This window comes from Anarhichas minor, unplaced genomic scaffold, assembly GCF_050575085.1.
Source record: "Anarhichas minor isolate MPS153535 unplaced genomic scaffold, ASM5057508v1 ptg000042l, whole genome shotgun sequence".
Taxonomy (NCBI): domain Eukaryota; kingdom Metazoa; phylum Chordata; class Actinopteri; order Perciformes; family Anarhichadidae; genus Anarhichas; species Anarhichas minor.
The window spans coordinates 5221143-5245658 of record NW_027466488.1 but is presented as its reverse complement, the minus strand read 5'-3'; the positions used below and the strand labels follow the sequence as shown (position 1 = coordinate 5245658).

Below are 24516 nucleotides of genomic sequence, written 5' to 3'. Positions count from 1 at the left end.
TATTTTGTGTGCATATGATCAGGTTTGATTTGAAAAATGTTCACAGTTTTGGGATTTATAGAAGAACATATATCATCAATGTACTGTTTGATGTCCTTTGACAATACCAAGAAGTTGGGCTTTTTACTGTCAAATTCAGCAAATAAAATAATTAGGATCATGCAGCTCAGAACTCAAAGATATTGTTTATTTAAGGATGCAAAATGGTCCATGTTCCAAAATAACGGTAATACTAATTGTTATCAATAAGATAGGTAGATACTTTATTCATCCTGCAAGGGGAAATTTGTTTGTTACAGCAGCAAAAAATATACCTAAGCAATAAAGTAACAAGGCTGCTGATAAAAGCACAAAGGTTATCCAAACAAAGTCTCACAGAGGGGAGTTGCAACAAACTGAACAATTATTTTATAGCTTCCAAACAGGCTCCAGTTTTATGTTATTTGCCTGAATTTATTATCATTTAATTCAAGTTATCTGGGGATATTTCACTACAACGTCAAACTAATCGCTTCATATGTGGATTTGGGGTTTCTATGACGCTGTAGAAAAAGCTTTTGGTATCTCAAATGATCTCAAAGAAAGACTAAGAGCTGACCTTTGGGATGGAGGTAAGAGAAAAAGGGGAAACTACAAAACTTCCAGCCAAAGTCTGCGGTGCATCCTGGGAAATTAACTAACATTGGTACGTTGAAACCATGCAAGGCTTGCACGGCTCCCCATGACGGGAGACCAACAAAACATATCGAAATCACTCAGAAGGCTAAAGGTACACTCTTATCCAGGATACCTCACGACTTCACGGCGGCGTTGCGGACCGTGCAGCGCTCTGACGGGACTGCGTGCCCCTGGTCGCTCGGTGGGTTGGATCCCGGAGCTGCTACGATGCGTGTCCGCTGCTCCACGAAGCTCCGTCGGGGACGTGAATCTTTCACCGGATGATGGACAGGAACTACCCGACCTCCAGCTTTGCGGACGCGCTGGCTCCACCAGCACAGACCGTAGCTTCTTGGGCCTATGACCGCAACACGGCTAGTGTCAAGCCAAGGTAAAGAGATGAAGGAGAGGGCACCTTCCGAAGGAAATGTCGGTGATGGAAGGCCTAGCTTTGCTGTTGGAGAAAAGTGCAAAGGTTCATGTTGTTATCGGGAAACAGTGGAGGAATTGGAGAAATGTCGGAATTTGCTCGGAGTTGTCGAAGCTTTGACTTGTCAGCGGCTCATTTGCCGTGTGTTACAGTCACGCACCTTGCTAGTTTTCGCTAGCACACCGTCTCCCCAGCATGGCCATAAACAGAGTTTGCACTGACTAGAGAAGGGAGTAGTTTTATATTTGTAATAACCTGACCTGCTAGACGGCTTAAACGAGCATTTAACGGTCTGTTTTCTTGACCCACAGGTGCCCGTCAAAGCCAAAACAAGATAGGTAACTAGCTACCGATGCTAGTCATGTCAGTTATGCCACCTCAAATTAGTGGCACATAGCTAATGTTATTGGTGTTACCTAAGAGCGAAGAGGCGACGTGTCCACGTCTCTATGTGTCACTGCTTTAGTTACTAGTTAGAGGTCCGTTGATATATTTTACATTATTTTAACTTTCTTTATATTTAGTAAAATAGACAGAGTGAGTGTGACCAAAGTTTTAGAGCTCTAACTTAGTCCAACTCGAGACTGTTGTATTATGATCTTCTCCATGTTGTAATTATAACAATGAATCACACTTAATGACAAAATTGTAATAATAACTTATAATACATCTAACCCTCCCCAAAGCATATAGAGAAGGGCCAGAGCAGATGGAGTTAGATGAGGCGCTACATTAGACTACTGAAATGATAACCTAATCGATTTGTTGAATAAGGAATACATTGTTATGATTGGAAGCAATTGTGTTTTATTTTATAAGGTACACTTGCAAAATCAAATTAAATTCAATCGACAGCTCACCCATACATTTCACCTTTACAAAGATAGTGGGTTGATGTTTATTGAAGTTTCAGTTTGCAGTGGTTTTGTCCTGGACTGCATTATAGTGAGAAGTGTTTCAAATGCTTCGCCCTTTACAAACATGAGGGGGGGGGGGGGTATTCAAAACACATTTCAGTATAATGCAGTCCAGTACAACACAATCACTAACTGTGACCTCAGTAAGAAACGCACTGTTTTAATTTACACCCCTCTGACCGTCTCAACCAAAACTGAACGTTATAATCTTCAGAAATGTGGAATATGTGGCGGGTCTGTTTTATTAGATTGCATTAGCTGAGCTATATCTTACTTTATAGTTAAATAGCAAAGACGTGTTGCATAACAGAAGATGCCAGTGATGAGAAAAAGAGGCTGATGACTCCCTTTCTTAGCTCTGTGTCCTTCCACAGATGATTACCTTCCGGCAAAAAGGAAACACTTCTGATTAGGCTGGCTGCAAATGATTTCCTCTTGATTTTATATCCGTTTCCTTTGAATTTTCTGCAGAGAAAATATAAAGTCATGTGTCAGATATTACACTTCTTTTTCCCCCCGATTTGTCTCAGTTCCTCACACCAAGAAGAGCAATCAATGTTTACGTTTGGACGTAAACAACAGTGACCAGTGGATTCTACAATCCACAAACCACTGAACATGTGCTATGTTTTGTATGAATAACTTACCTTTTATGACTGACTACTTTCTGTGAAAGACGGATAGCAGCGTGTATTCGTCACATTTTATAAAGCATGTTTCGTAGAGCTATCGTTGCGTTTTCTAGAGGGTGTTTGTCACCCAGTAGACAGCCAAGACTTTACAGAAGGAGTTCTTGAAAACAAACTGAGTTGGGTGCTTCATTGCTGCTTGTGAAGATGAGCGCTTTCATGTACGTGTTTGTGTGTCGATACAGTCCCAGCTATGGTGCAGCACACCTGGATGCAGAGCTCCTCCAGCGGCAAAGCTACGCTAACACCCACCAGCTCCCCACCTACACTACATCGCACCTTCCTGCGACAGCAGGTGAGTTATGAATTATTGTTTGATGCATGTGCCACCAATCAGAATGGTGACTGTAAAGGATGTTTCATTTGTGGTACTCAAAACACTGAAAAACTTCATTTAAAAAACTCAACAGTGAGCTGCATGGATAATACACAAGCATCGCTGCAGACAGTTTATAGTTATTACTAGAAACTACTTCCATTTCATTATAAATCGTTTTATACACGTATATTGGCTTGGTCGATATATCTGGCAAATTTTGTAGATATCGCAAGAGGCAAGTGAGAGATGGGTTTATTCTTTTTGCAATTTTGGTGAAGTAACCCTTTTATGGCTCTTATTTACTTGGCACATAGGATTGTGATGACTTTGTTGCCCGTTTCTTTTCCTTTCTTTACTTTCAGGAACACTTGACTCGAGCAGTAATTCTTCTGAGACCTCAATCATGAGCTTCCTGTCAGCCATGGAATCTAGAAGCCTTCAGGCTGGTCCTGTTAGTGCCTCACTGCTTCCTCCTTTTAGACCCCCTTCATGGCCTGCCGGTGAGAACACGTCCACTAATTATGTGTCATTTTCACGCTACTTACCGCCTATTGTGGTATAGACGTTTTTACTATGCATGTAGGCTTCTTATCTTTTTTAACATCATCTGGAACCGGTACTGATTTTAAATGTGCCACAGAGTAGTGAATACATGAGGTATTTTGTCGAGAAAGCTACGTTTATATATGATGTTTGTGTATTTGTGAGAAACATATTTAATGATACAGCTTATCCAGGAGTCTAATAATCTACAATCATAAGCCCAGAATACTATTGTGTACTAGACCAGATCATTTTACGTTACCCCTAATAATATAAATCATTTTTTTAGAGATTAAAATAACAACGAAAATGACCTATTTCCACAAGTTTTATCTAATGTTAGGTTTAATTTATCCCTTCATGTTGCCGGTCCGGTCCTTATTTTGTCTATGTGTGCTATGTGTGCAATGCAGGTACCAACTCCACCACAGAGCTGTATTTGACTGGTGCCCTGCCTTCTACTGCCACTTTCCCCTCCCCTGCTGCTCTGTCGTCCTATCAGCACGCTGGTGCCTACCCTTCCCGGAGTTATGCCACCAACCCAACCTTGGCTCTCCAGGATCCTGCCTTCAGCACTTCCACCAATGGCCTGTTCTCCCACCACGACCCGCTCATCCATCTCAAATCAGGCCAGACTGTGCTTCCCACGGCACTGGCCTTCAATCATCTCTCCAGCCCGGCTTTGGGTTCTTCTCTGCCTGTCCAGTCCTCGACCTACCGATCCGCTCAGGAGTCAGCCCCCCACCTCCTACAACCCCAGTTCAGCCTGCTCCCCTCTGCCCTGCCCGCCCCTCACGGTGCCCAACAACCCTACGGGGCCGCGGTTTTCTCCGGCTCTATTGAAAGAGCTCTTCAGCGTGAATGTAGTGTGATCAAACACCACCAGAGGCCTTCCAGCAGCCACGCGGCCTCCGAGCAATTGTCTAATTCAGAGCACCCTTTACAAGGGTACTTTGGCTCTGGCAGTGAAGCGGACGTGTCCTACCAGCAGGACCCGTCCCGTCAGACCCCCGTGTCCTGCAGCCCTTCCACAGGAGCCGATTCCACCCAAGGGGTCAATCGGGCGCCACAACCCAAAACAGACTCGGTAACTCAAGCGTATTCGTCCACTTCTGTGCCGAAGGCTAAAGACTGCTCTTCCAAGCTAGCCCAACAACACCCTATTGGAGATGAGGAGAGTCACGAGCACTCTCACAAGCTGACTGGAGGGTCTCCTGACCGCTACTCCTCCCCAGGACAGAAGCAGAACTCGGTGATTGCTAATCAGCAGTCAGTCCAGCTATCCAGCCTAATGTCCAGTAGTCTGTCTCAAACCTATATCACCCAGCAAGCCCAGTCACAGCCCTCCCATTCCACCTCGGACAAACACTCTCCCCTTTACAAGACTCTGCCTTCCCTCTCTAGCCAGTCTGACAACGTGGCATCTGTTAGTCAGACTCTTGTTTACTCCTCCAGTCCCAGGATGAGCCATGAGCAGGAGATCCAGTATGGAGGCCAGGTACAGGGCTTGTGTCAGGGGAACCTCTCTGAGAGCTACCCCACCTCCCACTCTCAGGGTGCCCCAAATGTGATTTTTACATCTCAGTCACAGGGGCAAGTTTCGGTGACTCAGAGCTATGCCACAGGACAATCGCTTAACCTCAACTCCTCTTACCCACCGACATGTGTGCGGAGTCTGCCCACATTAAATTCTTCACAGGACTACAGCCTCATGCAGGCGTCGGTGGGAGGTAAAACACATGACGCACTGTCTCAGCAGCAGACACAGACCCATAAATATGTTTTGTCTACACCGTTGCCTACCTACTCTTCAACTGCTCAAGCCTTACAAAATAACATCAGATCCTCAATACAGGACATGAAGCCAACATATGGGAAACAGAAACTTATAGAGCTTCCTCTCCAGGACATGGATGCTCTCCAGCAGGCATCAATGGAAGCTTCTGCTGCAGCTAGTAATATGTCTGCTCACAACAATGTCATCTATGTCGTTTCAAAAATGGACGATCATCACAAAACACAAAGCGTTATCCGAAGTTATTCGCGTTCCGATGACCAGCTCATGGGACTAGTTCACACGAGCACAGCACAGATAAAGGATGAAAGGATGGGTTCTCTGAGCCAACAGCACATTCATCTAAGCAGTGCCAATGGTCAGGAAACCGCCAACACAAAAACTACAAACTCCAGTATTATATCTTCACATGTGCCACTTAGCTCAGAGCAGCTAAAGCAGCACCCTCTCCAACTCAAATCTCCCGAGCCACATCAACAAAACCCCCAAAATCACACTCAGTCTCAGAGCCAGGCCCCGGCAGCCCACACCCAATTCATCACTGTCCCCAGCGCGCTTCTCGAACCCAGCCAGATGATTCTACTTCAGCAGCCCCTTGTCCACCACAGTCAAAACACTTCAAAGGTGGTGTCCGTGCAAGGTATCCAACCGACCCAAGATCTGGGCCCCGTTCATGTCCAGTATCTTCACATGGGCCGAGAACTGCTGGGCCCCGGTGTGACTGAAACCCAGAGGCAGCAGGGCACAGTAGTGTCTGAACAGAGCTCAGGATGCCCCGATTCCTCTAAACACCACTACAGCCAGTCGGCAAACCACCAACCAAACGATGGCAAGAACCACTTCGCTCTCAACTCCATTTGCTTCCCCGACTCGATGCTGCTTGCAGATGACCGAAATATCTTGTCAAACGTCGATGACATCCTGGCTGCCACGGTGGCAGCCTGCGGCGTCACACCGCAAGACTTCGCCAAAGCCACGTCCTCTGCTGAGGCTGAAATGGCAGCGATGGCTAGCCCGGTTGATTCCAAAGGCCACTTCCAGACTGTGGATATAAGGCACATGTCGCCTAGTTTCTCCTCAGCACAGCAGGCAATCATGGCCAACACTAACTCCCACAACGTGACCATGACACTAAATGAAGTTCAGATGGCCACACACTGCCTTGGTCAGCCCATTCACCACAGCAGCTCTGAGCTCGACGCAAACGGAGATGGAGGAAGCTCTGAGAATGATTATCACTTAGCCGCTCAGGTGTACGACGCCCCAGGTCTCCAGAGTAGAGTCAAAGGCAATGCAAAGTGCATTAAAACGGAGGACGGCCTCATGGAATGCCAAGGCGGTGAAGACTTTCCCAAAAAGAAGGCTCGCCCTAAATCCTTGACCCGGGGTCCCGAGGAGGATAGTGGACAGGCCAGACCGGCCAAGCGCAGCGGGCAGGCAAAGCGGCAAAACTCCAGAGGTAGTGACGCCGGCTCGCCGTCGGCCTCACACGGTGTATACGATGGTTGTCCACAGCAGGAGAGAATCAGACAAAAGATCAGAGAAGTTGAAGAGAAACAGCCTGAGGTCAAAACTGGCTTCATTGGCTCCTTCCTCGACTTCATCAAATCTGGCCCCAAACATCAATACTCCCCGAGTCCTACTCGGACTATTAGTCGCCCGAGAAAGCCCTGCACCACCTCCAAGCCGCCGCCGTGTACTTTGCCTTCTTTGCCTCCCAAACTGCACACTCTGACCGGGCCTTTGATTCCCCTAGAGAGCCACGGAGTGAGAACCCAACAGAAGCGTCTGGATGAAGATTTGCAAAAAAACTTGGAGACTCTGCCATCTTTCAGCTCCGATGAAGAGGAGAACACTGGGAAGAACCAGGCCCTGAGGAACAGCATCAGCTCAGCACTTTCAGCTCTGGATGAGTCTTCAGATCGGAAACCCAGGACAGGTAATATTACCCTGCTTAAGCTCGTCAAGAGCCTCCAATATTATTATCATCATAGCATCAACCTACAATCTTCTGTATTATTGTTCAACTACCAACATTTTGCAGCATTACTGAAACTGGTAGCTTGCAATGTATACGAGGTGTATTTTGCACAGGAAACTGTTTCAAAGTTTATGTTGACGTGATTTTCATGTTTCTTTCTAAAAAAAAAATTCTGTTCTCCTTCTCCAGATAACCAGATCCCCGGTTTGATGATGAAGACGGACCACGTTCTCATCATGCCCCACACTGTCAGCGATACCTGTTTGTCCCGGGTCACCACGCCTACACAGACGACAAACGCCCTCTCATCCGGGACTGTGTTTGTGGCCAAAGAGGAGTCTAAAGAGACCCCAGCAGGCCAGCTGGCTGTGCAGTTGACGAGTGTGGCCATTGAGGGACTGACTGACGAGGAGCTGTCAGACAGCGGAGGGGAGGGGATGTACAGGGAGAGAGACGAGTTTGTCGTCAGGAATGAAGATATTGACAACTTGAAGGTACACTTCTATCATATCAGATCTTGTGTACAGTCATAGTTGAGCATTTTGTTGTTTCATTTTCTCGTACGGTAACTTTTACTACATGTGTCCAGGTGACAATGAGAGCCGGCAGTGAGCCGCCAGCCATCTGGAAGGTCCAGAAGGCTCTGCTGCAGAAATTTGTGCCCGAGTTGAGAGATGGAAGGAGAGTCTTCTCAGCCACCAACAGTGTAAGTAAAAGCAGACACGCCAATACTCGATGTATGACTGCATGAGCATTCAATCATTCAAATGATTTCTCTTTAGTCTGCAACAGGTAACATGTTGTTTTCCTTTGTGTAGTATCTTGGATACTTTGGTGATGCCAAGACCATGTACCAGAGGGTATACGTGAAGTTCTTGGACACCGTAAACAAAAGGGAGTATGTACGCGTTTGTAGTCGGAAGCCCCGCTGCAAGCCTATGAACTCGCTAAGGTACTTGATGATGTAATTCCGTTTATCTTTTTAAACTTGGCTCTTCAGTGGTGTAACTTTCTTTGTTCTGCCACCCAGGGGTGTTCAGGTGAAGACTTTGCTGGGCTTGACAGTCGACCCCTCCTCAGTCTCCCAAAGCCAGAAGCCTCGACCCAAACAACTGAAGCCCAGGGCCGAGCCCCCACCTAAGAAGAGGAGGAAATGGAAGGAGGAGTTTTCCCCTACTTCCTCGGGATCATCTGCAGAAGAGGGGGGTGAAGATGATGGTGAGGAGGCCTTTTGACTTTTTTTGATGTTGATGTGATTGTAGTCTAAATATCTTCCCGCTCTCTCACTGCCTCTTCATGGTCTTTGATCTGTCCCACACACACACTCTTAGACTTAAACCCTCCAGTACCGTTTGCTTCACGGTTACTCAACACGCGGACCATGAAGGAGACATTCAGGAGCTTTGTGGAACTGCTCATCAGCATTGCCTTAGACGAAGATGTAATGACAGCACTTGAGAGGGCAAACGGTGAGTGAATCGACCTTTGACCTTTTTTTCAAGCTGGGTCAAGAACTGAATAAACAAAAAAGTAGTAGACTTGAGGTGTAACTTGTACTGTTTCAGATGAGTTTCTGCTGCCACAGATGAAAAGAGTGGACGGGATGATCACCGACAACAGGAAACGCCTGCTTCACAAACTACACATAGGGCAGGTCCTAAAGGTGGGTGTGATTTATGTTTGTTGGGGCATTATTTTTGGCTTAAGAGGCTTAAAAGACAACCTTACAAACAAAACCTGAATCTGTTTTGATGACAAAGAGAAAGAGCAAAGGTAACCCAAGTACCTCCCCCGTTGTGTGTCTTCAGACGGCTCTAGACAGCTTCCCAGAGATCTCCGTTGTGACTGAACTGAAGAAGGATGGGGAAACCCCGGCCTTTAAGGTGCGTCTCAGTGGGAAGGCCTACAACAAGAAAACCATGAAGCCCTACAAGATGCCTAACAAAGTGCCTCAGGTAAGACAAGAACATATTTTGGTCAAATTGACTGTCCTCGCAATATCTGTCCAGTAGAGAGCACCATTTAGTCTTTCTCACTGCAGCCACTGTTCCCTTCCCCGTCATTAGATCCCTGATACGACTTGTATAAAATGTCTTTGAAACACGTCTGCTTTGTCCCTTTCTAGGAGTATACAGTGGACCAGCAGAAAACTCAGTGGTTCTCTCTGTACCACTCTTTGCAGCATTACAAGTACCACACTTACCTTATGTGTAAGGACGAGGTGAGACGTTGTTTACGCGAGTATGCCTGCTGTTGAATTAACATTTTACCCCCTGACGAGTCGTATTTTGTGGGCTAATTATTCAGGGGAAACTTTGCTGTGCTCTTTTAGAAATGTTTTTTTCCGTTTGTGCGTCTGCCCTCCAGATTGCATCTATGCGGGTGCAGACAGTGGACGTGGGGCAGGAGGAGGCGGTACAGAAGTGTCTGCAGAACGGAGCTTGGGTAGAGGGGCTCTTCGATCGCTTCGGAGAGCTAATCAGTCAAGTGCAGCAGGCCTGCCGGTGATCCAGTCCCGACAGGCTCGGTTTAACATAAAATATATAAATCAAACGCACCGTTAAACAACAAAGTCCAACACTTAAAAACAGGAGGAGGCCTCCAGCTCAACATGGCAACAGAGAAGGATGGAGTGAGTCTCTCCTTTCAGCCACAGAGAGATCTGAATCAGGGACCTGTCAGCTGACTTGCCTGAGAGACGTTTTGGCGCCTGTGGCCTAAAGGTGGCAGCAGTTGAACAGCGAGACGGTAAAGTTAAGAGTCTGCGTCTCAGCAGAAAGCAGCAAGTCGATCAACAGAGGACAAGGACTTTGGTTTTGAGAGCATTTTATGGGAGTCTTGCACATAATGCTTCTCTTAGTCTTCGTAAGTTTTTGTAGTTACAAGCCCCCTTTTTATGGGCCTTTTCATAAAAAAAAAATTGTTTTTCAATCTTTTTTTTCTTCTTTCTTTTTAGTTAAATGACAGATTATAACAGTGTGTAAGCACTAGATAGAAATCTATCTGCATAGGACGTAGAGCACAGCTAATAAACCTGCAGAAAGTTGATTGTCGACAGTTCTAACAAGCCTTTGTCAACCCTGTGATGTGTAGGCTCACATACTGACAAATTGATTTATTGTAAAAAAACGAAAACAATCTATATATTATGTATAACCGTAGTTATATATCATTTGTAAAACATCCATTTTTTAATGGAGTGCCAACTTATATATAATGTACATTTTGTATAAAAGAACAGGGAGGTGGGAACTGCAGCGATGAATTCAGTAACTATATACTGTGTCTATATTGTGGTTTAACTTTTGTGCTTCAAACACCCGTTTGCTTATCAGATGCAAGTCAGTGCAGTTCCAGTGCTGCTTTTTATGAATTTTGTTAATGAAATAATATGACTGACTTACCAAAAGGTAAAATGAAATAAATACAAGTTGTCTTTTTCAGCCCACATTTTATGGCAAATAGATATATATTTTTCACATAGGTAAATATTGTTCTAAGACACTTTTTCATTGTTTTTTCACAGTTTTCCAAAAGTGGACTCTTTATATGTCATTTATCAATTTTACGCTGTGAAAAACAATCTTGTTGTTTACAGATGCAGTTTGTAAATAAAGTGCGGCATGTATTAGATGTTTGCTTCCATGTGTTTTGTCTGAGAGGGTTAACATCTTCCAAATGATCTGGGGCTCGCGTGTGACGCACCAGATTTTGAAAAGTCTTCCCTCTGTTTTTTTTTTGTTTTTTTTTCCATGATCTCATAACATTTGAAGCTCTTGGTACATTAAATTATCTCCATGACACAGGATCTGATGTCTGGTGGAGGTAAGAGTAGGTGAGAGTGAGATTATCATCTTTCATCCTTTCACTACTGGTCTCAGTCTGCAGTCCCCCACCTCAAAGAGAACGTGTCCTCAGCTCAGAGAGGTCCCTTAGTGTAAAACATCACCTGCTTGTTGGAGTGAGTGCAGCATTTGTATTGGCTCATATTCTTTAGCGGGGAGGACATGATTGTGATGCTCGCCCACCATGCTCTCATGACCAAACTATTCACTGTGAATTGGTGGCTGACTTTGTGTCGTCTGAGAGCCTGTTGAATAAAATATGATTGTCGAGCCACAATGCAAAACATTACTGGCAACCCCCAAACAACAAGAGTGTCTCTGTGCTGCAGAGCGACGGCTCTGTGAGGAAAGCCACTGTCCTCTGTCCTTTAGGGCTGCGGAGGAAGGCCAGTCAGACAAGCGTTTGGGATTCCGGCACGGGCACAACTGCTGGAGACAGATACTGAATGTCTGCTCTCCAGATGAAAAGCATATGAATTTTAATGCACTGCATTGTTCCATATGTGGGAGACAGACTGAGGGGACCCTTGAGGCGTAAGAATGTAAGAAGGGCACAGTGACTGGACGGCTGTGTGTTGGATTGCACTGCCTATTGGTATTGGAAATGCCCAGTGGTAAAACCTAATGTACTGTGTGGTTTTAAAGCTGCTTTAACCAGTGACGTGCACACTTACTGAACATCTGCATCGGTGCATTTGGCAGTCTTGGGAAGTAACTATGTACATTCACTCAAGTAACACTTAAGATACTTGTACTTGGTGGTTCTGTTTTATGCGACTTAACGCTATTATTCCACTTCAATTCAGTGGAATATATTCATCTAGTTGCTAGGTCGATCCATATTTTCACTACTTTTTTTATAAACAAATGCGCTTTAAAAATTAGTCTCTAGACTTGTGATACTTAACAAAAAAAGCAGTGTATAGTTGGAGCCTCTTGTGATGTTTCTGATGTCTCAGAGTTCCACCGTTTTTCCCTCTAAATGTCTCAGATTGTTTCATTAAACTAATTGTTGAGGCCAAATATTTCACAAAAGGCAAAGCTTAGAGAATATTTAAAAAAAAATGAATATAGATTTGTGTCTGAGAACCTTGTTATGTTTTGTGTGAAGCCTTATGACGGGCCTGACCCCTAGTTTGGGTAACAGTGGACTAAACGACCCAATTGTATATAAAATACTTCAAAGTAGCTCCACCTCAACCAGCTACAACAGTAACATGTGACTTGCACTCTGATGCATCGCCATTAACAATATTGTATCAGTCACACGGTTCCATTTTATTCCAAAAGAGTTCTTTTACCTTTAATACTTTAAGTATATTTTGCTGCATTTTTACCCAAGTCACATTTTAAAAGTAGTACTTTTATACTTCCTCCGAGACTGGCATTTGGGGCAATTTTCCATATACATCGCATCTGTAAACAGAAACTATTTTTTGAATGCCTCTTCCTGGAGAAAATCTCTTTGTCATCATAACTGTAAACAAACTACGACTTGACTAACATTGCGTGACCGATAAGAATGAAGGGGAAAGAAAGGGAAGTGTGCAGGGTTGTCCGGGCTCATGGATAGAAGCAGGAGAGTCAATATTGCTTTGACCTTGTGGACTAGAATTTATGAATTTATGAACCAGTGTGCGCTCGCTCTCTCTCTCTCTCTCTCTCTTCTCGCTCTCTTTATCCGTGTCATTCTCTGTGTTGGTGTAAAACATGTCTCACTCTACAGCACTGATGTCAGCGTTGTGGAAAGTTTAAAAAATACCAGCACATCCGCCTGCAGTGCACTCATTTGTAAGTTGTAAAACCAGTTTGTTTCTCCCTCTAGCTGAATGCACTGAAGTTACCTTTCATTTAAGGTGTGCATTTCCTTTTATTCCGTTCGCTTGGACACGATGGCTGCGTGGATATAAAAATATCTCTACATCATCTACAATAACAGAAAAGGTGCGTTTACATACACATACGGCACAATAAAGCCACAACCTAGTATCCTCAGCTTCTGTGAATTCAGTGCTCAGATTGTTTGATGCCAGCAACTGACTGCTTATGAGTCATACCTCATTGTGCTGATAGTCAAAGTCAAGTGGTATTGTTAAACAGATTTTTCTGACATGGGAGCAAAGAACGGTTTACTTTTGTGACTGAATGCAAACAAGATGCCATTTGTATATCAGGGAAAGGGATTAAAGCAAGAAAGTGTTATAGTCCTTGTGATATTTTGGAATATATGACGTTTAATCGTTCTTGTTTCTGTGTTTAGCCATCCAGGTAAATGGTTCTGTCAATGTATCCTGCATTTCCATAATGCAATTTTGGCATCTTTCAGCAGACTGCCTTCTAAATGCCCACTTTTTTCAAACCCCCACACCTCCAGTTTGTGAAACAGGCAAGACGCTAGACATTTTTTTTACTTTTCAAAACCACTGGTGATAATATGCAGCTGTTTCTGTGACGGACTAAGTCGTATTTGTTACGATAAACTGAACATTGTGTCTAAAGTTACACACGTGCACATCTGCAGTTTCCTTAGAGCACCCTGCCTTGCTCAAGAGCAGCTCAACAGTAAGTAGGAAGACATTTCTGTCTGTGCTTTGTGAATGCAAACTAGTGACCTGCTCACAACTCTCCTTCTCTGATCAAATGCTTTAAAAGGTTTTACAGATCTCTGCCTCTTGCTTTTATGCTCACTCGTTCTCTCTTTACCTGGTCACATAAAAGAACATTTTTCTACAAGGAAGAGGTTAAGAGGACTGTAATCAAACCGGTTTACACGCCTCTACCTCTTGCACCATACTTGTGTCTCGTGATGATAGTCGCTGTCTTCCTTTTTGTCTCCCTTTGAGTAAGTGACCAACATTGGGTTTACAGTGTCAGCTTACTACTTTTCCGTTGTCAGATTACAACTCAAGAAAGAAGGCGCCGGGTTAGAGCCTCGTTCCTTGACATCTGTCCCCACCACAGCTCTTGCTACGTTACTCTGGGGTGTACATGTTTGTAGGTGTTGGCAGTCTTGAGACATTCGATTTCAGGGACGTTCGGCCTGCATGGATGATCCCAGACGAGGTGGAATAGCATCAGAGTCACTTTGACACCCAAGGCACCTGTGTTCACACGTGACTCCACTATTGTTTTGATAGAAACTGTTTTCCCCAAAACATTCCCATTCTTGTTTTTGTGTGTGTGCTTTTATCCTTTGAATCCCAATTATTCAAACAGCCCCTTCTTCTCCATCTCACATAGTAGATGTTGTTTAATACTATAGTTCTTTATCAGATCAGATTTACCTCCAGTGTAGGCTTTAAGGGTGTGACTTTGTGAGTGAAAGATTGTGAAAACCTCTTGGATTTTCAGCATTTACTTTAAATTGAAAGTCTTTTATTTGACCAATAATAATAATTTAATAAAGGACTTAAGTAGGGAATATTGGCAATTCTGCGCACTGGCTTTATCTATTCAGCATTGTATTATAATAACATGTATGGCACTTGTGAAGATAAACAAAATCAACCTTTCCCTGCATGGAGGAGCTTTGGTTAGACGTGATAGAAAGTGTCACGTCCATTCCTCTTCCTTATTTACAGTTCAGCTCAGGAAGATGCCCTTCTGTCAAACTTCAAGGAAACAGTGTGTCTCATTGTCACGTTAATGCCCGGATAGGGCGGTGATTAGCACATGAATAATGTAACTCAGTGGGAGGGGACGGTTTCGGGTTTGACTGTAGTTAGTTGCGTGCGTCACGTCGTGTATTGAAGAGCAAGGACATGGTCTGAATGGCAGTCTACAGTCACTGGAGGACGTTTAAATGCACCGAACACCAGGTAGACGAATACTAATTGAATCACCTTTAGCTGGAAAAGTGATGGCTAGATGTTGTTAATACACTGTCGTGTTTGAAATAGTGTGGTTTTATTTGGTTTATTTAGCTCTGCAATGTAACCTGCTGAGTTGAGATGGGATGTTTTTGCAGAAATACATTTCCATTTGTCGCCTGCCGCTAATTTGGATTTTACTGAAACTGTTGGTATCTTCATGGGAATGTCATGTGCCATACTTTTATTATATATTTTACGCACACCGCGCGTTTGGAGGATTTGTGCTATTTCTAATGGGACATGTGGTCTGATGCTCATCAAAATGTTTCTACTAAAGAGCCAATATTGTTATAAAATATGTGCGTTTATGCCACCATTGTTTGTACATTATTGTTATTCTGTCGCGAAACATATGGTCAAGTTTTTTTATATCAGGAAAAAAAACCATTAAAACAAGGATTTCTAATGTTTAATTTAGCTGCTGCCTTTGTTCAAATTGAATAAATCACGCAATGCTTTGTAGATGAGTTTAAAGCTTTGAATAAGAACAACGTTTGTGTTCTTTGACAGTATAGTGTTCAGTGCCGACTCAGCAGTCTGCAGTGTTTGCGTTAACACCATGAAGAACAGGACAATTACTGGGTTATATCACACAGGATATGAGGATTCAAACTCATACGGGCCAATCTCCATGGTTCCGTGTTTTCATACTGTGCCTTGAGGCTGGAGCAGTTCATCTCACCGCTCTCAGCATGTTGGAGGAATGAGGGTATCTGCCACAGGCTATTAACAACCCGCTGCTACAGGTCCGCAGGTGCCACAGAGCATTACCATCGCCTGAAATCATAATGTCCTGAGCTCGATGCAGCTTCTGACCACAGTGCTTGAAAGTTAAATTATGCTTTTTGCTTTGCTGCCGCAGAGATAATGCAGCTCAGGTTGTGAGTGGTGTTAAACACCGTGCTCTCGAGGGGAACGTCCCCATGTGTTGACTGCGCTGCTCCCTCCGCGGTTATTTACCTCCACCGATGTGTACAAACACACGGTGCACTGTTGTCCTTGGCTGAATTGCAGGTCAGTGCCCTCTTTGCATCGCCCTGCGGTCTTTCTTTATAAAGACGACCAAAGTCACAGGGAAGAAGTCTGGCGTCAGCTGCGCAAACTGGGCTTAAACCTCAGCCTGGCTTAAGCAACAAGAGGTGACAGATCACAGCCAGGTTCCCAGGATTGTTCTGACCCCTCACCCGACCCCCACTTTATTCCCTTTTAACAAGAAGCATTAATGGACATTGATCAGATCCGGATTTATTTTGTGACTGGTAATCCAGGGACCCCAGATGGGACTCTCCAGATGGCCGAGAAAGGATTTCATGTTGGTAATGCAGAGTGTGTTTCTACTAGTTGTCCTGACCAAAAAGTACATTATTCCTGTCATATGCTGCAAATATAGTGAGTTCATATTGACCGATGTTTGCATAGTATGAACTTCTTCTCACGTTTATTTGAAAGATCCGTTTTCAAACTTGAGTGTATTTGAATTAATTGCGTTACCAGCCTATTCTGTTTCTCATGTTTCCTGTCATGCAGCCCCAGTTGTAGCCTGCTTCCCTGCAAAGGCAAATCCCCAGATCAGGACAGCGTCTTCTCTCCCAGAGGGAGACACAGTGTGACGTAGATGTGTCTCATTAATCAGTAGATCACCAAGATATCTGCCCCACGCTGTCAACTTCATCTCTGTAGTATTTGTAAATCGAGTGGACGAACATCTGCTTGCTGCTGTCTGTTCCCCAGTGTTTATGTTGTCAAGTTTTACAGATGGGTCAGTAATAGCGTTTGTCATGTTGTGTTATCATAACATGGAGCCTTGTATTGTGCTGATGGGGCCTGATTTATGTCCCTTGGCCTCTGTGAGCCTCTCAGATCCTCCCCTAACATTTGCTCAACAGGCCCTAAATGTTTCCTGTTGTGAGATGAAAGCCACACTAACATCTCACTATAAGACCAGCTCTGCTTTCTTACATTGGTCTGGCTCGCGGTGGACGACACAAGTCCCTTTTCCCGAAACAAAAATCATCAAACACAGATGAGATATGTTGAGAAATTGCATGATGTAGTGTTGAACGTGTCGGTGTTTGATTGCATGAATCATCTACTGAGTTGTGTGCCTGTGTTCGTGTAGCAATGAAGCCCATTCAGTGGAAAATACAAAAGGAATATATGAGGATAAGCTCACAATATGATCATTGTCTCTGTTTCCTCTCCTCTGTCTGTCTGTGTGTGTGTGTATGTGTGTGTGTGTGTGTGTGTGTGTGTGTGTGTGTGATTTTGTGTAGACAGATTATTGCATCAGGTGCCTGTTAAGATAAAATCAGGTACAGATGATGCTCTTTGTTTCTCGTATTGTCTTGGACCTATACTGATTGACTACACAATTTTATCCTGAGGTGTTAACATCTGTTAAGTTAATTACAATTAAGCTTTTCAGCATAATGCACACAAGCATGCCTCAAACGAGGGCTTGGGTTCGGTTACTACCCCTGTGTGAGTTGCATTGATCCTGGACCTTGTGCTGTTACACCCACATACAGTCACTTGAATTCAGATTGTGATTATTTGACATCACACAGAGGAGAGGGAGTGTTTGTTTGGTAAAGACAGAAAGCACAATTCCCTTCTGAGAAAGTGCACAGACAATAGACAAAGCTGAGAATGTCCACTGTGGAATAACAAGTCACTAAAAAGACTTGTGTCTTGGGAAATTCTTTTTAATAAAGCATCTGCATTTATAAAAGTTTATTATAATCTTAATTTTGTTCTTGCTGCTTAGTCATACAGTTGATTGTCTTATCTTATTATTACATTTATTAACAATGTAGTCAAGTGAAAAATGGCTTTCACAATTCCCTAGAGCCCATGCTGGATGTCTTCAAAACAAAGATGCTCATTATTGAAATCACCTCTACTTCAGCCCTCATTCCCACGCCCCTGATTGTCTTCCCACCCTCCGTCCACTGACTCTCTCCTCTCCTCTCCTCCATCAGAACCAGGCATGGCTGGGAAGCCGTTCCGGGCCACCTATATCTGGAGCAGCATCATCTCCAATCTCCACACTTGCGTGGAGGTTAAGCGCCGGCGCCACAACCTCAAGTCCTACCATGACTGCTTCCTGGGCTCAGAGGCCGTGGACGTGGTCCTGGCACACATCACCCTGAACCGTTTCTTTAGCGACGAGGCGGTGCCCCGCTTCAAGGCCGTCCGTCTCTGTCAGGCCCTGATGGACTCGAGGGTATTTGAGCCGGTCGGCGGGAAAGTATTTTGCAAGGAAAAGAAGCCAGCCACATTCGAGGACAGTAGTTGCAGTTTGTACAGGTTCCTGAGCCCAACAACCGACTCCTCATCACCGCTGGCCAACGCCAACTCCTCTAGCACCATCGAGAGTGGCTACGACTCACCAAACATGAACAGGAACAAGAACGGCTACAGTTCGTCACATGAAAGGTACAGACTCGTGTCACAACAATCTTCCGACCTCATATGTGATTGGCTTTGTTCTCCTTCCACCAGAGCTAATCCCAAATCCAGTGTAGCTTTACACCGGGTGTCTCTGAAAACTAGTCAGGCATGGCTGGATGCTCTTCAAGTCCCATCATGCAGTTATGTCTTGATAAACCCGCTCATTGCACAGTGGGTTGCAATGAGTTTCAACTTCAAATACAAACTTGAATTGCAAAATCAAAAAGTCATTTTAAAATATGAAACATACAGAAACCCACTTGCTTCAATACCACCCTCTGATGCTTCTGCCAGAAGCTTGCTAGGTTAGCTTAGCACAAGGACTGGGAATAGAGGGAAATAGCTAACTCTGTAACAAAGATAACAAAAGCCACCTACCAGCCATCACCTCTAAAGCTCACTGCTTTACACATCATATCTCGTTTGCTTATGAAGTTAAAACAACTATTGGTTTTGGTTGGATGCTTCTTAGCTGGCAAACTCATGTTGATGACATTACTGCAGGAAGTTACTGGACATAAGAAGTCATCCCGGCTCATACCATGAACATAAAGTGTTTTACACTTTCATTTTGTACACAATCTAATTAGTGAGCTTTAGAGATGGTGGTAAGTGTATGTAGCTGTCTCCCACAGTGTCTGGTCTTATCTTAGTGCTAATTTAAAACAACTGTCTGGCTGTAGCTTCATATCTACCAAAGACGTGACATCGAAACTCATTCTCAGCAAGAAAGCAAATAAGTGTATTGCCCAATTAAATTCGAGGGAGGCTGTCTAACATGTGGCAAAGACAGACGCGAGGTATTACCCACGAGGCGCTAACACGTGGCCTCAGCAATTTGTGTTGTTGTGAGAGTGAAAGCTCCAGACTGGACCAGAGATCAGGCCCAACAAATTGCAGATAAATGTGCCATGTGCTTAATTAAACAGTTTAAATTAGACTTTGATTATTTGCAACATGGGGCAAGTGAAGGTTTCCTGGGAATAATGTAAAAAGAAAAGACTTGTCCTATTTAATGTTAATCAGAAATTGTTGCTGGGAATTGAGCATTTATTTTGCCTGTGTTGGCCGGAATCAAAACAACACTAAATTGAGAATGAATCACAGTTACTAGAAAACATTTGCAGCCTGATGCCATAATGGTTCCTCTAATAAGTCTGTTATTTCCAAATCATTTTCACTGATTGCTGTTATTATGTGACTCTTCAGACAAGGCGTGCTGAGCCCTGTAAAAACAGAGAAATCACTGGAGGACGTGCTAGGAAACCTCAACCTGAACTCCTCCATCACCCCTCAAATGATCAACCTCGGCCTCTCACAAGAGCGTAAGTCGTCCCCTTCATGCAGCAAATGCTTAGTCACACTACGTGTCTGTGCACCTATTACCCTTATGGCTTGTAACTCTGTGTTTTCACAGTTGTGGATGAGGTGTGGCACCAGCAGGCTGTGTTCAGGCTGTTGCAGCTGATAGAGCTCCCCCTGTTGGAGAAGCTGTTAGAGGGTAAAGACACATCGCGGCCTCCCCTGCGTAGCATGGACAGTGACCCGGACCTGTTGTATACATCAAGCTACCTCGACCGAGAGGTCCTCAAGGCCTTCAGTGAAGCACAGTAAGTCCTCTAAAACATTTACAGTGTTACAGTCTTCTATGGAAGCACCTGTAACCAATTAGATCACGTAGAAATCAGAACTTGAACACTTTAAATAGGATTCAGGTTAGCGCTTTGGTTTGGAGGCCAATTTTGAAGAGACAGTGAGAGGACTGTAATTGCAATACTGCATTTTGTTTGCAGTACAATACAGTAACTATGTTCATGTCATGAGTTTTAGCTACTAATGAAAATGTCAAAGACTTTAAATAATCGCGTTTAAGACTTAGTGCATCAGTTGGCGTTTGTCATGTGGAAAGAGCTATTTATTTGGTGTTTGTATGTAAAGTTGTGATGCAAAAATACCAATTTTAGAAGAGTTTATATAGTATTGTATAAAGTGTTTGTTTTTGCAAGAGATGTAAGATTTTGTGTGTCAAGTTTTGACAAAGTGGGCCCTAATTTCAGAAATTGCATTTTAGTTATTGCAAAAATAAAAAGTAAACATTAAACTACCACTTAACTGTTAATGCATCAATAATAACGATCCATTAATATAGTAATAACACTAAGAGGAGCCATTCTGCATAGTGCATTTACATTTGATACACTCTGTCATTTTTATACTGTGGTGGTTGCTACTTTTAATTGATTAATAATTAATAATGATGAAATGCTTTTTGTTTTAAAGTTCAGAAAAACCTGCATACGTTTTCACCTGCAAATGACCAGATCCATGCTTACTGGAAGCAGTAGAGTCTCTAAATCACTGAAGGCCAAGAGCTTATCTTTCCCCCCTCTCCCCTCAGGGCCGATGAGTGGATGTCAGGAGCAGTGGACTGTCTGGAGTTTCTGCCTGATGAACTGGTGGTGGAGGTCAGCCGAGGACTGGCCGGTTGTGCTGATGACCTGCCCCGGTGTAAGAGTCTGCTCTATGACATCCTGGCTCAGCATTACGGAAGCGCTCAGCAGCCACCTCTGCTCAGCAATCACATTTTCGACATCCACTCTGGCATCTCGGAGCTACTCGGTAAGAGCAGATCTTCTTGGTGTTCCTGTTGTTTTCAGGAGGGTTAAATTGGGCTTTTATGGTGATGCACAAATCCAGGCTTCATATACAGTATGTTGCCGCTGGTGCCATTTTAATAACAAGGGCTGCTTTTTCTCAAGCTCAGCATTTTCATCTTGGTATTTCTTTTGTGGTCTGTTGTCAGTGAACGGCAAGCAAGAGCAAGCTCTAGAAACCCTGCAGCTGAGCCTAAAGCTGCAAGACTCTCGCAGCAGAGAGGAGCTACGCAGGCTCCTGAGATTCATGGCCGTTGCAGCCAAACCAGAGGAGGTCAAGCTGCACAAAGAGGTGAGCGCTTTGTGCGCCTCTTATGCGAGTCTGTACATGTGTATGTTTGATCTTTTTTAACTCTGAATTCACTGTCAGATTGAGAACAGAATGGCGGTGAAAAGGTCTTTCTCAAGTGCCATCGTCTACAGCAGAAGACTCTCCAAAGGAAAGGTGGACTTGATGGTTCTCTTCATGATGGATAACCATTGTGATCTGTTCAAAGTGAGTTATCTCTTTGCCAGTGTGTGTGTGTGTGTGTGTACATGTGTGTCTGGTGTTGAAGGAGGGATGTAACAATCAACATCTCCGTGAGAGAAAATGATGTTTTAAACAGGCTGAAGCAGGATTTCAACCTTCACACCAGATATTACTTGAAACATAATTCATAAATAAAATGTGTCTGACTGTGTAAGACAGCTACAAGGTAAGTAAACATAATAATTATACATATTGTGATTGTATTTATATTAATATTGGATCGTTATGTCAAGATAAATAGAAACTTCATGTCTTATTTTGCTCTCTTTTCCTCCAGATTCCAGTTTCATTACACAAGATGGTCAGTGACAGAATAATGCATATTGTGAAAGGGAAAGATCCAGATGTGATAACAGGTTTGCAGATTTTCCATTTATATATTCATCTTATACATTCAGTTGTTCAACAGCTGTTTGTTTGACGAAAGAACACTTTCCCTTGGTACGAAGGAAGACAAACTCTTCTTCCACTTCAATTCAGTTTTCTCCAATCTCTCTCTACTGCAGGATCAACATACTGCACAAGAGTGAGCTCTCAGGCATTCTCAGAGAATGCAGAAAAAACGACTAAAGAGGAACTTCGGTCCTTACTCCGGGGAGTCCACGAGAACCCGAAACTCTCCAATAAAGAGAAGAGACGGCTGCTGGGACAGTTTTATAAAGGCCACCCAGAGATCTTTGTTCAGTACTTTGGAAATAGATTGTCCAGCATCAATGTGGTGCTACAGTGATATTTATTGTATTATAATGTAAAGAGAGGTAGCCGTAAGAACAAAAGCTTATGTGATGTGAAGATGTGCAGAATGTGGATTTTATTTGCTTGCATGTAAATAGTTTAAACTACTGAAAAAGAATGTGAATTTTAATTGTGGAGATATTTTCTTTGGTGCAGGACACTAACAAGAAACGTCCTTGTCTGTTATAAATGTATATGAGACTGTTACTTTCCCATAACGACTAAATTAACCTAGTATTCCTGAGAGGTTTTTTTTATGTTTTCACACTGCAACGTGTCTTGATGGCATTCGGACAAGTCTGCATATATCACTATTCAATGGAAACATTGTTAGCATTAAACATGTGTCTGTTCATGCGGTTTATCGTGTACAATGTGACGCACAGTGGAGCAATGTCTTGAGGAAGCCTCAAACGGAAATTTGAACCTGGAAATTTGAAAGTCTGATGATGTGCTGTTGTACACAACAGTAAGAGGCATTCATGAGAATCAGCCCTCTGGGTCTTTGTGTTTGTAGCAACATTTCAGCAAAACAGATGTTTGTACATTTTTTTGTTTCTTCTTCTTTTCTTTTTTTACTTTAAAGTTGAACCATCGCCACGTTATAGTGGTATCTTCAGGGTTCTGTTTTGAATATGTTTTGTGTATTCCTTCTAATCAGCCGAGGAAATCGCTTTCACATTTCCAGGTGACAAAAGCATTCCCAGATTAAGTTTGAACCACTCACATCTTTTGGCAAATCTTAATAAAATTCAACTGGAATTGTTAAACATTCATACATGTACATTGTCCTTTTTTTTTTTTTTTATTGTCGACACAAAATGTGTTTATTCTGATGAAAAGAGAACAAATGTGATCGTTAAGTCAAGCAATTTATCCATAGAACACAAATAATATTCACTTTTGAGACAGTTTGCAAGTACTTTGTGTCTTACATGGCCCAGATACAGGCACATGGCCTTTTCTGTTAAAAACAGCCATACAGTCCCTCCCGTCTTTAAATAGAGTGGCGTAATTGTGAAATCTAAAGCAGTTTTATGCTATCGAGGTTCCCAGTCAACTTATGAAGTTGTGAAATTGTGTTTTTCACATGCTGTTTTTTGGTAGAAATCAAAGAAGTAGGTTGGAAGTACTGTAATGTTATTTCCCTTTTCATAAAAGGCCCGCACTGTTTCTCATACGGTCATTCTTTACATGCAAAACACGGAGGCTTTCTTCTCAACATTGACAAGTTTAAATATGCAAACAATGGCTTAGTCATTCAAATAAGAAAATGAGCGGTGGCTTCTTTCCCAAGAACTTTTGTTTTTGGTGGTGATGTTATTTATGCCTTTCATGCTTGAACGCAAACTTACCAAACCCTTCATATGTTTTGACTGTTTTCGAGCTGAAATCAGTGGCTTGAAATTCACAGCAAACCTGACAATGAGAAAGGGCCGATAAGCAATTACTTTGCTTGATAGTAACTCTTGGTTGGGGGAGCTCTACTATAACACTTAGAGAGAAACAAAGTATTTTAACGGTTATCATTGAGAAGCAATTAAATACAAACACTCAAAGTAAAGACGTTAGTAGACATTTAGGTTGTTTTAGTTTCAAAGAGCAAATGACAGAGTTTTCCAAATGGTGCAGATTTCAAAGTAGCCTTTAGTTTTGAGTATATGTTAGTGGCATGCTGTTGTGTTTTATGCTGCAGTGTTACATGTGAATAGGCCCAGAGCTGAGATGAAGCTGCCACATACTCGGAACAAAGGCTGTGCTGGGCAGACAAATTATGAAATCAGGCCAATGTGAAACTAAGCAGCTGGCTGCCATTGAAAAATGTTCATTGAGCAAGTTAAGTTTTTTTACCCCCATCAAGTAGATTTAGTCACTACTAAGGAACTGTCTGGATATGTCAGCTGTTTAAATGAGTTTAAGCTGAAAGAACATTCGTAGTTTCACACTTAAATCCACAGTTAAAACGCAAACTTACTTTACCCAAATAATGATCTAAGACGTTCTTGCCCTTATGTAGAACGGATAAATCTAAGCCCATGAAGTCCTGCTGTCAGAGGGAAACTGAATTGAATGGAGGATATCTGATCTCTTCAG

General features: G+C 43.2%; 2 protein-coding genes and 1 long non-coding RNA gene across 4 annotated transcripts; 2 read left to right on the top strand and 1 right to left on the bottom strand.

Annotated features, from left to right (window-relative positions):
• Positions 1-173: 173 nt before the first annotated feature.
• LOC142969798 (uncharacterized) lies at positions 174-1399 on the bottom strand. Its single transcript, XR_012959140.1, has 2 exons — positions 1248-1399; positions 174-1111 (listed from the first exon to the last, which is right to left on the bottom strand). It is a non-coding gene; the product is annotated as an uncharacterized LOC142969798 (long non-coding RNA).
• qser1 (glutamine and serine rich 1) lies at positions 618-10964 on the top strand. 2 transcript variants are annotated; one of them, XM_076109816.1, is made up of 14 exons: positions 618-1048; positions 2879-2988; positions 3375-3512; positions 3969-6809; positions 7107-7289; positions 7521-7825; positions 7921-8037; positions 8150-8283; positions 8362-8549; positions 8663-8800; positions 8897-8994; positions 9140-9286; positions 9457-9552; positions 9699-10964. In XM_076109816.1, the coding sequence occupies exons 1-14, from the start codon at positions 939-941 to the stop codon at positions 9837-9839; spliced, it is 4746 nt and encodes a 1581-aa protein (XP_075965931.1). In that variant the 5' UTR covers positions 618-938; the 3' UTR covers positions 9840-10964. The 2 variants fall into 2 exon arrangements, with proteins under 2 accessions (XP_075965931.1, XP_075965929.1); XM_076109814.1 differs by having other exon boundaries at positions 619-1048; positions 3969-7289.
• Positions 10965-14963: 3999 nt separating this feature from the next.
• Positions 14964-23803, top strand: depdc7a (DEP domain containing 7, paralog a). Its single transcript, XM_076110034.1, has 9 exons — positions 14964-14994; positions 18030-18486; positions 19711-19826; positions 19919-20111; positions 20900-21120; positions 21305-21447; positions 21526-21651; positions 21965-22043; positions 22194-23803. The coding sequence occupies exons 1-9, from the start codon at positions 14979-14981 to the stop codon at positions 22415-22417; spliced, it is 1575 nt and encodes a 524-aa protein (XP_075966149.1). The 5' UTR covers positions 14964-14978; the 3' UTR covers positions 22418-23803.
• Positions 23804-24516: the final 713 nt, after the last annotated feature.